The following is a 16798-nucleotide window of genomic DNA, read 5'->3' on the forward strand; positions in this document are numbered from 1 at the left end:
TTCATGAAAAGGATGTTTGGAAATACGAGGCCTTGGTCTAGAAATAGTACATATATTCCCTGAATTCTACCTTTGGAGCCGCAGGTCGCGCAGCCTCGGTATGGGAGGGCCGGAATACGCGTATAGAGCCCTGGAGGCAACATTTAACTTTGCCCCACTCAATAAAAAGAAATGGAAGAAACAGTGGGTCGTGATGATTGAAGTGTCCCCGCTCAGTGGAAACATTCGCGTCGTGACAATACGATACATATACCAGTCTTTAATTACGAATAATAGATTGATCGTGCAAGATCCATAATGGGGCACTAAACTGGAGAAAACATATTATTTTTAAACAATTTTAGACTGTGCTGACTTCCAAAAGTTAAGTTATACGCGTAAAGAAGTGATCCCCTTTTATTGCACAAATGGATCGTCTGGTGAATCCATCTCCACCGCGACCCGAGCAGACGCATTGGAATCTATTTAATAATCGACGCTTCAATCCAGCTTTTAAAAGTTGAAATGATATCCCTCTTCTATCTTCAAAGTACGATGTTCGCTCTCTCCGGCAGCCTGCTCTCTCTGAGCGCGATCTTTTTTCAATTATCATCTGCATCCCGCTGCTCACCATCCGTGATTCAAAAGCCTGAATTAGTCGGGGCTTCTATCCTTGGAATTCAAGCTCAGGAAATTCACAACTATTCTACCGTGAGTCTTGGACCAGGAACAAACGACGGCGGCCGATACACCATCAGCTTCTGCAATGTCACAGTGACACACACTCATCCTGGCTGGAATGATGAGATCCACACTCAAATCTGGCTGCCGCTTAAGGAATGGAATGGCAGGTTTCAAGGCCTGGGTGGTGGAGGATACAGCACAGGCATGGGCTCTATCTACTTGACATACGCAGTTGCCCAGGGATTTGCATCTGCCTCCACAGATGGAGGACTGGGTACAAATTCTGGCGCGTCCACCATTCCGACGGATCTTTCATGGGCCCTTAGCAGCGAGGGCAATGTCAACTGGGAACTTCTGGATAATTACGCGACAAAGGCAACAAACGATATGGCTATTATTGGGCAACAGATCACAAAGTCCTACTACAGACAGCCTCCGAAGTATTCTTACTTTTCGGGATGTTCTGGTGGTGGACGACAGGCCCTCATGATGGCGCAAAAGTATCCAGATGTATTCGATGGAATTCTCGCTGTTGCCCCCGCTATCAATGCACAGAAGTTCATTCCCGCGGGTTATTGGGCTTCTCTGGTCATGCAAGAAACCGACGCTTATCCGGCACCGTGTGAGGTCAGTGCTTTCACTGAAGCGGCAACAAAGGCTTGCGACAAGCTGGATGGCGTGGAAGATGGCATCATAAGTTCCCCTGGGCTCTGTGACATCAAGGCTTCTGATTTCGTTGGGAAGAATTATTCCTGCGATGGGGTTCAAAAGACCTTTACTGCTTCCAACGCAAAGGTAATCCAAGCTGCATGGTCTGGCTCACTGTCAGTCTCTAAGCGATACGGCTGGCACGGACTCAACAAAGACGCGGCGCTCGGTGGTTACTATGTTTCCACTTCATGTTCTGGGAATGGTACATGCCACGCGACAGAAAGTGACCTCCTTAGCAGCTGGTTCAAATATCTTGTTGCCAAGAATCTCACATTCGATGCCAGCAGTATGACCAAAAACCAGTTTTTCGACGCCTTGCACTCTTCGATCAGCGACTATACCTCTATGCTTGGGAATAATGACCCAGATCTCTCCAATTTCAAGAGGGCTGGCGGAAAAATGATCGCTTGGCATGGACTAGCAGACGAAGTTATCCCTCCAAACGGAACCACCGAGTACTATGAGAATGTGCTGAAGGGTGACCCCAATGCCCACAGATTTTATCGTTCCTTTGAAGCACCTGGCGTTGGCCACTGCTATGGTGGACTCGGGCCAATCCCAAATGGAGCAATGTCTCAGCTTATTGAATGGGTAGAGGACGGACATGCCCCTGCTGTTTTGCACGCCACGAAAGGGAGCAACGATACAGCAAGAGACCTTTGCCCGTATCCCCTTCGTCAGAAGTATATTGGGGGAGACTCCAGAAACTCCACATCTTTTACTTGTATTTAATAGCCTCTTCTCTCCGAGTTACAAGTTTCCAGGAGGGGAATTCAGGAGACACACCCCTGTTGACTTTTTATCACCTTTACTTTACAATCATCTCTTTTTCCTACCCATGTATATTAGTACTATATCTGAATCATATAAGAAAAATTACAAGAAAAACTTGCTTTCGAATCTATAACGTTAATTGGAAACAATAGTATGATGCAAACATTTCTGCCGAATTTACCTTCACTCTTCCAAGTATGGTTGATAACTCGCCGAGTTGACCATCTAATTTGAATTCGCCTATGGTCGGATTTGAACTAATCATTCGCGTTTATCGCGGTAATCTGCTAGTGATCGCGAAAGGTATCCACATTATCAGATTATTCAGGTGGCTTATGAGAACCACTTGCAGTTTTTAAATAGTTAAAGTTATTTCCGAAATCATACTCTATACGCGTATTCATAGTGTGGTGCGGGTGCATGGCTTTGTGGGTCATATTGGTGGGACCAAGTGAATTGAGCTGGGGCCTAATTATCGGAGAAAGGCGATCTAGTTACGGCTATGCGCCACTTGTGTATTATTTTAAGTGCGCGTATGATAAGGTACCCCTTGATGAATAAGAAATTTTCTAAACAAAAGTTGTCCTCATATACCTCCGAGTCCATATCAGATATTTCTCTCACTCTCTTTTCCATTCACTCTCTTCTCTACACTCCTTTCGCCTTTTGGCGGATCGGCACACTTTATCTATCATAATGGAGTTGATTCCTCGCTCTTACAAGTTTTGGAACTATGCTCCATCAATCCCTGCAGCAGTCATATTTATGCTACTCTTCCTGGCCTTGACTGTGCTCCATTCCTGGAAGTTGTTCAAGACAAGGACATGGTTTTGCATCGCTTTCACTATAGGTGGTTTCTGTATGTGTGCATTGATGAGAAAATAGCCCCAAAATTCGTCGAGCCCTTGAAAACTAATGAGAGCCAGTTCAAATCATCGGATATATTGGTCGTCTCGTGGCACATAATAATACGACTACCATGGGACCCTATATAGTAGCCAACATATTCATTCTCCTGAGCCCTACCCTCTTCGCTGCTTCTATCTATATGACCTTGGGTCGTATAATTCGTTCTGTTGGAGGAGAGCACCTTTCCGTGATCAGAGTCTCGCGTTTGACGAAAACATTTGTCTGGGGAGATGTTCTGTCATTCGTCGTCCAAGGAAATTCTTCCTCGCTTTCAGTCTTGGGATATGAGACGTGGGCCAAAGTTGCAGTTGTTGGAGGTCTCGCAATCCAGCTTGTATCTTTCTCGATCTTTTGGCTCACGGCCATCATATTTGAAAAGAGAATTCGCCGCTCGCCGACCCCCGAATGTCTCATACCTGGTATTCCATGGCAGAAAGCATTGTATATGCTCTATGCAGTCAGTGCTTTGATCATGATTCGCTCCATCTTCCGCATCATCGAGTATGTTCTCGGGAATGATGGCTATCCTTTGGCGCATGAGTGGACACTGTACATCTTTGATTCTGTTCCGATGGCGATCGTCATGGTCGTTTTCTTCCTTTGGTATCCGAGCGAATTGCAGAAGAACAAAGATATAGAGGGGAATATCCCGCTTGCTCAAAGCTATTCGAACTTACATGGGTAATGTTTCTCAGCATCCCTACTAGGACCGAAGAATTGTATTTTTCTATTCTATCTTACGTTTGCTACTTTCGTCTCCTTCGTTTAGAAAAGCTTGAAGAAAGCAATCCTCTAGTTCAATACGATATCGGTTTTCATATCTGTGAAGAAAATGGGCCACTCTACAAAATTAAATACGAGTATGTTTAACTATCAACTGACCACTTGGATAAGGTATTAAATAAGCTTATATTGAAGTACTTCACCGAGGGAGTGCTACCTGATACCTACCACAGTAGGCCATGCCAGAAAATTGACTAGAAGCATGATGAACGGTAGATATTCGGTACTAACATCCGGAAACTGCGATGAATATTTGCGCAATACCTATAATACCACAAACACGGTAATGTATGAAGATTTCACATTAGGGGCATTTGCTGTTCCGGAAGGCTGCCGGTTCCACTCGGCGGGCACCAAGGTCGTCGGCCACGCTAGCTGTAATCGGCTAGCGGCCACCTAAATCTGGAATTGTCGGAACAGAAATGTACGTCCAATCAGGTCCATGGGTAGTTGTCTAATTTTTGTTATGTTCGCTCACATACTAATTTGTATGCGACCGACCATGACTAAGACTCTTGGCTAAGTTACAATGATACATTCTGACCATGCCTTACAATACCAATTCCCCACTCATACCGACACACCCCCTCAGTATTCAAAGCACCTGAGGTTTCCAATATCAGCGTGTTGAATGCTGTATCCAATCGATGTAGACCGTTGAAGGTCCCAAATAGGCAGGAACGGCTGCCTCAGTCCTCAATATATCTTCGAACATCATGTAATCGAAGCATTTGGACAAATCGTTCGTGGTTTTGCCGTGTGAGCGGCTTAGTGAGGCCATCCGCAGCCATCTCTGCGGTGGGCACCCATCTGATCGTCAACCTACCGTCTGCCACTTCTTGTCGAAGCCAGTGGTTGTGTATATCGATGTGCTTGAGCTTCGTATGCAGTTTGGTGTTGGTGCTGGTGATCAGATCGACAGTTTGTCTATTGTCACACCGTAGTGTAATCTCATGGTTTGGTCGGAAACCAAGGTGGCGTAGAAGGCGAATCGTATATTGCATCGCCCGAGCGGCCTCCGATAGAGCAAGCAGCTCTGCTTCAGTGGTTGAGGTAGTGACAGTGCGTAGCTTTGACGCCTTCCAGTCAACTGGTCCTCCATATATCTGACATAGATATCCAGCAGAGCTCGTCTTGTCGAGGTTATCTGCGAATGAGGCATCGCTTGCGAATGCAATAGATTCCAACCCACTACCAATTCCATATGCAATTGCCCAAAATCGTGTATGATATAGGTAGGTGATCACTCGATCAATAGCATCAATATGCTGAGGTCCCGGATTGGTCAAGAACTGTGCCAATCGAGCAGTGGCTTTCGCGGCATCAACGCGGGTGATTGTAGTAGCATACTGAGCTGATCCCAATTTGGTCGAGAACTCTTCAATATACTCTCTGCGCGGTGTACCGTCGTAAGGCTTTAGGCTATCAGGTGCTGTCATTGGCGTCGTCACCCGGGGCTTATTCGCAAGGTTGAATTTGACCGCCATATTCGCAATATAGGCATCCTGACACAACCACAGCTTCTTCATTGATCGATCGCGTATGATCCGAATACCCAGAAACCAGCGGGCATCTCCATGATCTGTAAGCTCCCAGTGTGTGTGGAGCTGTCGCTCGATCTCATAGGCGCGATCTCGTTGATCAGGTGCGCTAGCCAGAATAATATCATCCACGTAGAAGAATACAATAATTCCCTTACCAACGAACACACAAGGATCCTCAGGTAGTGGTGTCAAACCAAGCTTACCTAACACGCCACAGGCCTCCTGCTGCCAAAGCTTTGGCGAGGTCCTTAGGCCATACAGTGCCTTCACAAGCTTCCAGCATACTGCTTTCGGCAGGTTTGATCCATCCGGTGGCTTCACATACACCGGCTTCGGTAGTGTACTGTTCAGGAAGGCATTTACTGCATCAAATTGCCTTAGATCCCAGTCAAACGCAGCAACTAAACCGAAGATAATCCGTGCCGTACGGGCAGAGAGGGTAGCAGCACGCTTCTCCTCTGAAGTTACTCTCTCAAGGTCACCTCTCACACATAGACGAGCTTTGTGTTTCAATAGGTTGCCATCCTGGTCAAACTTATAGTCAAAGACCCAACGTAGTGGCAAGACCTGAACAGATCGATCATTCGGACGATCAACCACTTCAAACGTGCCTTTGCTTTTCAAGTTCCGAACCTCCAGGGCGGCTGCTGCCATGAATGCGTCACGGTTAGAGTGTCGGACCATATCATTCCAGTGCTCAGGTGCTGATGGCAGGTCGTCTCGGTGACGACTCGGTTTCTCAGCGTTCAACGCAGTAGCGAATGCATATAACAACTCAGGTGGTTCGACCGACAGTTCGTCCTCGGTAACCAGATATGTATAGTCATCTCGCCGTGTTGACCTACGCTCGCGCTTACCCTCAATAATATTGGAAGGGCTCAACGACAGATCAATGTCTCGAGGTGCTACAGCCGGCAACGGCGTAGCCAGTTCTTCGTGTAATTGAGCTTCACTCTCAGATAGAGGCTCCGGTTCAAACAACTCATTCTGCTGCTGCTGAGGCTGGTCATCCTGCTGATCTTCGTTTCCTGTAGAATTCGAAGTCGTTTCTTTGTTCACCCCCTCAGTCTCTGTAGCAGGTTTTCCGGCCGGAAAACGATGTCCCAGCGGAGACTGTTGAGATGGTCTTTCAATAGTAGGTGGCGGAGTATACTGTTGTACAGCCTCAAGATGAGTAGGTGCAGGTGTCGCTTCACGATCAGCTACTTCCTCAGGGTCATCTTCACTGCTATCCTCAATTTCAGGCTCTCTACTAACGCTCTCAGCATCAGTAGGTGCTGGATTCGATTGTTCGGCCTCAGATTCATGTCCGATTCGTCTCTCAATCCAGTCGTCAGGGAGACCTATTTCGTGGTGAATAACGCGCCATTCCTCACGGTCGTTGAGGATATCACGGGTTTCTGGGATCGGTAGTGGGTGCTCCCTCCAAAACTGTATGCCAGGGTGCCAGCGACACGATTCATCGAATACTGCGTCGCGTACGGTTTGAATCCTACCCGACGAGGGCATCCAAACTCGCCACACATTCGAAGCCTGATAACCAACCAAGAAACCAACTTCCGCACGAGGGCGAAGTTTGTGAGAACGGGGAATATTCGGTATCCGGCAATAGGTGAGACTGCCATACAATCTCAGACATGACAGGTCTGACTTTCTCACAAAGTTCTGGTCCAGGTGTGATCGTGCTTCATCCCAGGGCACTATCCAACTTCCATCCTCTAGATGGGTTGGAGTCCTGTTCAGTATATACACCGCAGCGTATACCATCTCTGGCCACAGGCCCTCAGGCAATTGGCCCTCAATACGCAGCTTTCTGGCCTTATGAATGACGACACCCCCTGAGCGTTCGCCGGGGCCGTTCATCTCAGCGCTATGTACCACAGTATGTGTCACCACAAAGCCCATTCCCTCGAGCTCTCGTTCAGTATCAGCTGTCACTGATCTCTCGTTATCTGAGTGAATTCCAATCAGGGGTATCTTCAGTAAACGGGTGGCCAGATACAAAAACGCCCTTATTCCGTTTTGACACTCTGATTTACGCGCGTGCGTATACACCCAGTGGAACCGAATGCCTGATACATAGAAATGTGTGATATATCGGTGGCCATTATGTGACTCCTTTGGCATTTCGATTAGGTCGTAATACAGCTGGCCAAACCTGCCAAACGTACGACCTACCGGTCTCCGTGATATCTGACGTGGTGCGTGTGACATACTACACACCTGGCACGGGGACTCAGTTATGCCAGTAGCCTCAGGGTCCTTGATTTTGATTCCTTCTACCATCTCAGCTGTTTTCTTCACTGCATTTGGATGTATATGGCCCAATCTGCGATGCCACACATCCGACGATGCCTCAGAGATCCTTGGTGCAATCGATTTCCGCACTGCCATTGCGTACTCGATATCACACTCACTCTCTAAGGTGGCAGTTCCATCGGCTAGTCAATTAGTTGCATCACCCTGTGGCTTATCAAACAGCCACAGTTTCGCATTATCATTCCAGGCTACACGTGCAAATGGGATGCCTCTCGGATCTCTTATACAGTTGTTCATCTCATCCCATTGGCAGCCACGTTCCTTTGCACAACCATACGAGACTAGGTTGGCTTGGAAGGTAGGTGAATGACAGGCATTATGCAATTTGACGCTGCTTCGCGCACCCGTTCTAGGGTCAATACAGGACATTACTGCAGTTCCATACCCTAAGGTGCGAGTGACACTGTCACCAGTTTTGACGACTGATTCATCAGGGGTATACTCAATGAACAGATCTCGGTCCACACAGATATGGCGATGAGTTGCTGTATCAAATACCCATTCATCCCTAAGGTGAGGCCTTTGATTAAGACAATTCAGTGCCAGCGTAGTCATTGACCAAGTACCTAGGGCAGCACCCTGTTTTTCAGCTGAATAATACTGATTGGCTGACTTGATCTCCTTGTCAATAAACTCCTTCCAATCAGGATGATCCTTGAGCATCTGGTTGATCCTTCCTTGAGTTCTCGAATCGGCACTCCAATTGGCCGATCTCTCCTTTTCATTGATATATGGACATTCCCATGGTTTGTGGTTTCTTTTACCACACGGGCACCATCGCTCAGCCATTGGCACATCCTTCAACGACCGCTTCTTAGCCGGTTTTGTTGCACTTGGCGAATCTGGTACAGCCTCAGTGCTACCTTGAAGAGTTGAGAATGCAGCTCTTGGTGCTGAATGACCTCGGAGATTGGTCGGTGGCGCTGGTGCTGGTGCGCTACCAAAGTGCTCGCGGTAGTGAGCCAGGAAGTCATTCACCAATGTACTATTATCCATCTTGGTGCTCTCGATCGTGATAGGTCGAAGTTGTTGTGTGTGCCACATTGGTGCCAAATGCTTCACTGCTAACAGGAAGTCCTTGTTAAACTTCATTTGGGTCTCACCAATAGCAATCATCCGATCTCTCATCTTCTCCCAACGACGTACAAATGCTTTTACATCCTCACCTTTCCGCGGTGGATACACTGCATTGTACATATAGTCCTGGCGATATTCCTCATTCAGGTTTCCAGAGTCAGAGTATCGGTCTCTCAACATCACTAGACGTCCATGCACAGTAGGTTTATCATACAGCTGATCCCTAACTGCAGGTTCAACGGTTGCCATAATCACTCTCTTGATATTGGCTAGTCCTCTCTCCTCTCGATCCCATCGCTGATAATTTATCTTATATAGATCGATCGCCGTTGCATTCGCTTCGGGAGACGGTGGTTCAGGGCACTCTCTCGGTTCAGGAAGAATACTCTCAGGGGTATCGGGATCGATGAACTTCCATACACGGTCGGTTTCGGCGACATCGCGGATAGCACGTATCCAATCGATCCAATCGGCCGACGTTCGCAGCTTGACGCTCTGCGAAGCGGAGATAACAGCGTTTTCCATAGCGGTATCGGGTTGTATTCAACAGTGCTGCTTTCGATGCAGATACTGTGTACAGATCGGTTCGCTCTCAGGGGTAATTGACCGACGGGGTCAATTCGACAGATAAACGGTATGAATAGCCTCAGATTCGACAGAATAGGCAATATATTCACTTAGCAAGCCGGGCTCATAACTGTCGGAACAGAAATGTACGTCCAATCAGGTCCATGGGTAGTTGTCTAATTTTTGTTATGTTCGCTCACATACTAATTTGTATGCGACCGACCATGACTAAGACTCTTGGCTAAGTTACAATGATACATTCTGACCATGCCTTACAATACCAATTCCCCACTCATACCCTCATACCGACAGGAATCCTTCTTTACGCGTATGCACGGACCATGATCGATCGTGATAGTGCGGTCTTGAATACGCGTATAGATATGGCAAATTTTGTACAGCCTCCCTCGGGTTTCGTATCCATCAAAAGGGGTCCTTGGAGGCTTTAAAACTTGTATTCGTTAAATTCAACCTAAAATCCACTCACGATTTCAACCTTATTCTCGCAACTACTTTTCTATCCTCAATTGGCCTTCAAATTCTCTGAAGTGTCTATTCCTTACACATACTTTTCTTCAAGATGCCCAAACTTGAGCCTTTGAAGAGTGGATACTATGTGTGGCACTATGTTCCATCAGTAGCCGCATCTGTCGTTTTCATTCTCCTCTTCCTCGCCGTCACCGCTATCCACTTCTGGAAGATCTTCCGAACAAAAGTTCGTTTCACCTTGCCATTCGCCATTGGAGGCTTGTGTAAGTTCTTACCGCCATAATATCCGTTTTATAACATTGAAAAAATGCTAACTGAGCGTGGGCTGGTTTAGTTGAATTAATCGGTTACGCCGCTCGAGCCGGCGCCTACGACAAGACAGGTCGCTTGATGCCCTATATCATCCAGAGTGTCTTTATTCTCATTGCACCGACTCTCTTTGCGGCCGCTGTCTATATGGTTCTCGCCCGGATTATTCGGAGCGTTAAAGCCGAGCACCTCTCACCTATTCCCATCAGATTTGTCACCAAGACTTTTGTCACCTGTGATATCCTCACCTTTTTCATCCAAGGTGGGGGTGCTGGCCTGATGTCGCAGAGTAGTCTGACCAGCACTGGACAATATATTGTCCTTGCGGGCCTCATTCTGCAAATTGCCACGTTCGTCTTATTTCTCACCACGGCGACGGTCTTCAAGTTGCGGATGGATCGCCATCCAACTATTACGACTATGAATAGCGAGGTGCCATGGGTTAAACACCTCTACAGCATGTATGCTATAAGCGCATTGATTTTGCTCCGATCCATCTTCCGTGTTGTCGAATATGGGCTTGGAAATGATGGGTATTTGCTGTCAAATGAATGGCCCACATACATCCTCGATGCACTCCCTATGTTTCTCGCAATGATATGTTTCGCTGTTTGGTATCCAAGCGAGCTGCAGCCCTTTTTGGACAAGGGAGATGCAACACCCATCGAACATGTGGAACAGAAGGTTTGATTTAGCTTGGGATATCCCGGTGCAATAATCAAATCTGCTGGATATGAATTTATGGCTGGTTAGCTGGCGTGTTTGGGAAATGGTTATTTGACATGGTTTTTCGAATATTTGGATAGCAAAGCGACAAGACAGGCGAAAGGAAGAAGTATCATAAGGCGTTATATTTGATGTTGGAACGGAATTTTAACAATTTAGATCAGTTTGAGTTTTTTTTCGTGTGGAATTTAATCTTGGTTTTTTTCTGTTATGTGCAGTTTCCTCTTCCAACCCATCGGATGGCCCGAACAAGACCAAGAGCATGAGGCACGGCGAGATTCGGTGGGTGAGTAGCTCAAGCTAAATACTTGTTGAATATTTCCTCTACGTGCGGTAAACTTAAACCTTATCCACGATCTTGAAATCCAGCTTGTAAGAAAAATACCTTCAAAACTTAGGCATTTCACGGGATTTGGAAATAGTGTATAGACTGAGTTGGTCGAAACGGAGAAATGCTTGGCATTTTGGGGTCTCCAACTGTCTGTCCCTAGCCGAGGCAAACAGGGGTCACGGTTAGCGCCCTTTCATTTTGCTGGTATGATAAGACGTATTTCAGGAGCGAGTGGGATGTCGCAAAAACAATGAGCTGATCCTGAAGAACCCTACTTAGTAATTGGTGTGATTGAAGTGCCCCCCAGTTCGTCAGAATATGCTCACTAACCTCAACCGCCAATGTCAAAAACGTCTGCGCAAACGATATGATTCATTTTCACTTCCTTCTCCATAATTTGCGACTTTAAATACTGTAAGATTCTACCTCGATCAAGCGCAGAAGGTGGAAGTAGGTATAAAGGAAACGTATTGTCTAATGAAAAACAGACACTATCACTGCACGTTTAATTCAATGTAACGATTTATCTGTGACATTTCCCGTTCAGTTTGATCCGCTTTCAATCCATTTGTAGATAATCTTTGCATCTTTCCCCTTGTATATGTCCTTTGCCGCGGCTTCGCGGTAAGCGTTGAGCATCGGCTGGCCTAGGACCATTTTCGCACCCAGATCGTTCCCAGACTTCACAGCCAGTTCCAAAACCCCCAGACACAACTCAATAGAGAAGCCGGGTGTGTAACCATTGCTCGCGGGACTGGCAGGTGTAAGACCTGGGACTGGATTATTGATCTTAGAGTTGAAGCTCATTCCTGAACTTGCATTCAGAACTTCGTTCAGCTTCTCAGCATTTAAGCCACCTCTAATACCAATATTTATTGTCTCAGCGGTAGCAATGGTGGTGATCGACGAAAGATAGTTGTTCAGAAGCTTCGTTTTGAGTCCGGTTCCGGATTCACCGCAATGGAAAATACCGTCTTCTTTGCCCATCAACTTTAAGATTTCAAAAACGCGCGGATAGAGCTGATCCGCACAACCGACCATGAAAGACAATGCACCTTTTTCAGCCCCCATTGAGCCACCCTGCAAGATTTATTTAGCCACAAGACTTCTCAATAACTCTCTGGCTCAAGGCTCACTGACCGAACAAGGCGCATCAACAAATTGTCCAAATCCCCCGGCCTCTAACTTGTCCTTGATCGCGCTCGATGCCCCGGCGTCGATTGTACTCAACTCCAGAAAGAGGGTTTTCCCTGTCTTTGGAGCAGCAAGAAGACCAGTACTGGGATTCAAAAACACGACTTCCACATGAGGTGCTTTTGGAACCGACGTCATGATAATATCCTATTGCAACTTTAGAAAAAATCACTAGCAATGGATCTCACAGATAAGAGCATTTTATCGGAGGAAAGCTTTTGACGTACGCACTTCTCCGCAATTTCTCTGGGAGAGCCTGCAGAATTGACCTTTTCATTCTGATTATACTCTGCGACGAAATTCTGAACGGCTTCTTGGTTGATGTCGTACACAAACAGCTTTGATGAGTCTCCCATCTTGAGCGCAATGTTTTTGGCCATACCATGACCCATGGCACCAAGGCCTAGAATAGGTCAGATCCCAATGATGGGTAATATCGCTTACTTTCAAAAACTTACCAATGAAGCCAAATGTCGCATTTTCACTAGCCATTGTCTGCCTGAATTGTTGTGCTGAAGGAAATAGTGAGTATTGGAGTTAAACAGATAAAAGGCTTGGTTGATCCGGCTTATATAGACCGAAAGCCCTTCGCATGATGCAAAGGTCATGGAGGTATAATCCACTACTGTTCCACAAATGAAGAATACTATGAGACTGTTGGGGTCGTGTCCGATTGCGCCGTCTTCATGGACGTAGTTGTGGAGTTGGGGGCAGCCAGAGAGGCTTGCATTACCCCCACCACGGGTATCAAGCCCAGAAGGTGGAAAGGAGGAGACAAGCCAAGAAATTGAAGTCAGCGACATGACTGCAATTTTTGATAGGTTACTACAGGATTTTTGGTTACTCAAAAAAACACCCTCGGAATGAAACCGACAATATCTCCATTTCGTGGGGTGTGTTGGAGAAAACGGGGGTTTGTGGACCGACCTAGTGGAGAGTCCACATCTCCCTATTGCAGAGATAGTATTTACCTCGTCAGATCATGGAATAAAAATCATATAAAGAGATATTACATGTCATGTTGCTTTCATATTCAACTCTTCCATAAATCCATCATCTGAAGAAAGCTCGTTCTCAAGACAAAGACTCTTTCTCTATCAATTCTTCACTCTTGATTGCCTTTTTTTTTTATAAAAAAAAAAAAAAGAGAAGAAAAGAAAAAATTATTTTACAACCATCTCATCATGTCGGACGATAAGCGTATCTCTAGCCAGCAGGCCCTCTATGAGGTTGGCATGCCAAACCGTCGTTCCGTCCTCGGCGATGCCTACGTCAACAACGCCCTTGCCAAGGGAAGCACCGAATTCGCCAAATCTATGCAGGAGTTCACCACTGCCTACTGCTGGGGTGCTGTCTGGGGACGACCTGGGCTTGAGCGCCGTGAGCGCTCGCTGATCAATCTCAGCATGCTCGCTGCCACCGGCAAAGTCCACGAATTGGCCGTACACACCCGGGGTGCTGTGAACAACGGACTGTCCGCCACTGAGATCCGTGAGGTTCTCGTCCAGGTCTGCATTTACATGGGCGTGCCCGCTGGCATGGAAGCTTTTAAGGCGGCGGAGAAGGTGCTTGTTGATATGGAAGCGGAAGGTATCCCTATCAAGCCTTGAACATGCTTGACCTGATCAATACGATCCGGAAATCGTGGGAGGTTCAATCAAATTCCCGGCATTGGAAACCCTTTTTGTTGTCCTTTCTCCAGTCCTTTTGCATGGAATTACAGATCTCGGTCTACTAGTAGTTCATAGAATAAATACACTGTTTCCTAAGTATTTAGTGATACACAATGATCTAAATTTGCCCTTTCGGAACTACGCTTCAGATATAACCATATTAGTGATTGATAGATTTGAGTAAGCTTAATTGTCTCGGTTTTCTACATTGGCCCAATTATGTACAGTACTTTCCGAATGCCGCGAAAGCACGTCAGATAATCGCGGTATAATATTCCATACTGTGACTTCTTTCGTATCGAGAAGCTGGCTCCATTCGCGAAGTACAACAGGGATTATTGAGCGAAGAGTATCCTCAGATTTATCACCTTGTGGAAGTTCTAAGAGCTGCCGTAACAACTCAACGACCTTCCACTCTAGGTCAGAGAGATCCTCAGTGTGCAAAGCCATCATTTGGAGCCACGCTGCGAGTAAGAGAGCACATTCAAAATAGCAGACTGCATGTTGAACACTCCATACCCAGAAGCTTGTTCGTGCCACCAGCTTCAATCCTAAATTTGCTGGAACCTGGAGGGCTAAGCAGGAATGAAGAGCTGCCCTGGTAGTGGTGTCGTTCCGGGGCGGTAGACTCATATTTTCTATCGCTCTTTCAATAATAGCGACGGAATCGGGTGATTCCAAGCTAAATAGGCCACGTATGAATGAATAATCTGTTGCGAGTCGAACATATGCAATCCGGAGCAACGCTGTACTATTGAATAGCATCGGGCCGTGAGGACTGTTGGGTGACAGAGCTGCTCTGGGTTCACTTTCCCACATTAATTGCCAACGTTTCAAGGCAATGTGGAAGCGTTGAATTGTTCTTGTGACATCTGCACCTGTACCAAATTGAAGAGTGCTTTTGCGAAAGAGTATGATTTTTTGGACAAGAGAGGAGATGGTGATATGGCAACTGAACATTGACACATGTTGGGGACGGGAAGTTTATCGTCGAAGAGTTGTCTCAATATGGCCGGGCCCGATACCCACTGGTCGGTAGGCAATAGACTAGTGACTTGAACCCATTCTTTTTGTGTTTGGGCGCACCATTGGCTTTCTTGGCAAGGGACACCATACTGTTCCTCCAGTGTCACGAGAGATGGGATATCGTACGTGATCGTGATTAAGTTCATCAGAGTGAAGACGCAAAATGCAATCCTGCAGGGAAGTTATTAGTATTCCATACTAGGAAGAGCAATAGGAGAGTCGCAAGCAGACTTACCGCCTGAGAGATTCCATTTCGATCCATCTTTCCCAGCTTGGGGGCTGTTCATGATTATCTTGGCGACTTCGATTCCATCCAGAGCGAAGCATCATGGCCATTTTTCCATAGTAATCTAGCGCTATTTTCAGCATTTCTGGCGAGCCACTCCAAGCAGTCCCAGCCGATAAGATCATAAGAGCCTGTAGAACTTGAATATCTTGAGCTTGATACGGCAAACGATAGATAGCAGCTTTGAGCAGCTGAGAGGCTACTTCTGACTCCAAGCTATATTGAGCGCCGCAAGCGCATATTGCAAGCAAAAGGGTCGAGTTAGAGGTGTTCGGGGACCAGGTCGACATGTGAATAAAGGGTTGATGGGAATGAAAACTGTGAAAGTATCGATTCACGAACTGTGAGAGTCGTTTTCTGGATGGTAGAGATAATTGATGCTGAGCCAATTCGTCTTCAATCGATACCCACCGCTCCTCAGATATGGTGTAGTTGCACACAGTTTGCATTACATCGCGAACATCTGGCGGATCTAGGATCTCTGGGGAGGAGAGTCGGGACAATGCAGTACTTTCACCAGTCTGCGAATGCATTAAGTGAGAGAGGGGTCCATTCCCGGCCGCAGCCAAGCTCAATGTTGACTCAGTAGTTTGTATGTGGTCCAGCCAGACAATTTCATCCGGCAAAAGCATATCCTGCATGTCAAGAGTACAATCGAGGTTAATATTTTGCCACATGGGTATGGATTGTGGCGTTGACTCTTCACTCGCACCGTTGACGAGAAATAGATGCGGTTGATCCAATACGGGTGGGATTGAATTGTCCTGTTACCACAACGAGAGACAAGCCAAGTTAGCGATGCGGGTGGCAAATATTCTTCGGGACCGGCATAAATTGATACCTGATTGCAAAAGTTGGTGACAGGGCTTTCCTGGCCCTGGGAACTCCCAGACCTTCCCAAACTAGGATCCTGGGACTGGTTACGTTGAGGCCGTGGCTGGTTTCTTGTTCGAATTAGATGGGCTTTCTTCTCATGGCGTCGAAGCAGGTCGACCCTCGAGAACGCCGAAGGGCATTGGTCACATTTGAACGGCTTCTCTTTAGTGTCTAGCAAGGAATGTTAGCTCGGTAGATTCACAATTGCCCTTGAGCGGCGCGGCATCAAGAAATCGACTCACGGATGCGCTCATGACGTGTCAAATGTTCTGCACGCGAAAATTCACGCGCACAATGCCTGCACCGGTGGGCGTAGAAATTTGGTGACATCTTTGAATGGAAGTAGAAGAAGGTTCCCGGAGCCTCGAAGTTCCGCGCACAGCGAACTGTAGTACGGCCCCCACCCTCGGCATAAAGATAAAAGGCCGATCGATTGTTAAACTAATTTATGAAATTTAAAATCTAAACTGCTTTGCTATTCTCCTACTGCATCAAAAATTATTATCCCAAAAAGGTCACGCTCCCTGGCTAACCTTTGCAT

General features: G+C 46.7%; 6 protein-coding genes across 6 annotated transcripts; 4 read left to right on the forward strand and 2 right to left on the reverse strand.

The window, feature by feature from the left end:
* Positions 1 to 534: 534 nt before the first annotated feature.
* On the forward strand, positions 535 to 2106 carry N7509_011292 (tannase and feruloyl esterase; the record flags this gene model as incomplete). The annotated part of the gene is made up of 1 exon (XM_056635929.1): positions 535 to 2106. The coding sequence occupies one exon, from the start codon at positions 535 to 537 to the stop codon at positions 2104 to 2106; it is 1572 nt and encodes a 523-aa protein (XP_056486549.1).
* Positions 2107 to 2844: 738 nt separating this feature from the next.
* Positions 2845 to 3742, forward strand: N7509_011293 (RTA1 domain-containing protein; the record flags this gene model as incomplete). The annotated part of the gene is made up of 2 exons (XM_056635930.1): positions 2845 to 3007; positions 3075 to 3742. 2 exons carry the CDS (start codon positions 2845 to 2847, stop codon positions 3740 to 3742), a joined length of 831 nt encoding a protein of 276 aa, XP_056486550.1.
* Positions 3743 to 9927: 6185 nt separating this feature from the next.
* N7509_011294 (RTA1 domain-containing protein) lies at positions 9928 to 10835 on the forward strand (the record flags this gene model as incomplete). Its single annotated transcript, XM_056635931.1, has 2 exons — positions 9928 to 10099; positions 10171 to 10835. The coding sequence occupies 2 exons, from the start codon at positions 9928 to 9930 to the stop codon at positions 10833 to 10835; spliced, it is 837 nt and encodes a 278-aa protein (XP_056486551.1).
* Positions 10836 to 11745: 910 nt separating this feature from the next.
* N7509_011295 (NAD(P)-dependent oxidoreductase) lies at positions 11746 to 12888 on the reverse strand (the record flags this gene model as incomplete). The annotated part of the gene is made up of 4 exons (XM_056635932.1): positions 11746 to 12282; positions 12343 to 12543; positions 12624 to 12799; positions 12855 to 12888. 4 exons carry the CDS (start codon positions 12886 to 12888, stop codon positions 11746 to 11748), a joined length of 948 nt encoding a protein of 315 aa, XP_056486552.1.
* A 692-nt stretch (positions 12889 to 13580) lies between these two features.
* On the forward strand, positions 13581 to 14006 carry N7509_011296 (uncharacterized protein; the record flags this gene model as incomplete). The annotated part of the gene is made up of 1 exon (XM_056635933.1): positions 13581 to 14006. The coding sequence occupies one exon, from the start codon at positions 13581 to 13583 to the stop codon at positions 14004 to 14006; it is 426 nt and encodes a 141-aa protein (XP_056486553.1).
* Positions 14007 to 15326: 1320 nt separating this feature from the next.
* Positions 15327 to 16058, reverse strand: N7509_011297 (fungal specific transcription factor domain-containing protein; the record flags this gene model as incomplete). Its single annotated transcript, XM_056635934.1, has 1 exon — positions 15327 to 16058. One exon carries the CDS (start codon positions 16056 to 16058, stop codon positions 15327 to 15329), a length of 732 nt encoding a protein of 243 aa, XP_056486554.1.
* Positions 16059 to 16798: the final 740 nt, after the last annotated feature.

The sequence above is a fragment of the Penicillium cosmopolitanum genome (assembly GCF_028827165.1).
Source record: "Penicillium cosmopolitanum strain IBT 29677 chromosome Unknown utg000009l:1.0-9042332.0:1.0-9050551.0, whole genome shotgun sequence".
In the NCBI taxonomy this organism is placed as follows: domain Eukaryota; kingdom Fungi; phylum Ascomycota; class Eurotiomycetes; order Eurotiales; family Aspergillaceae; genus Penicillium; species Penicillium cosmopolitanum.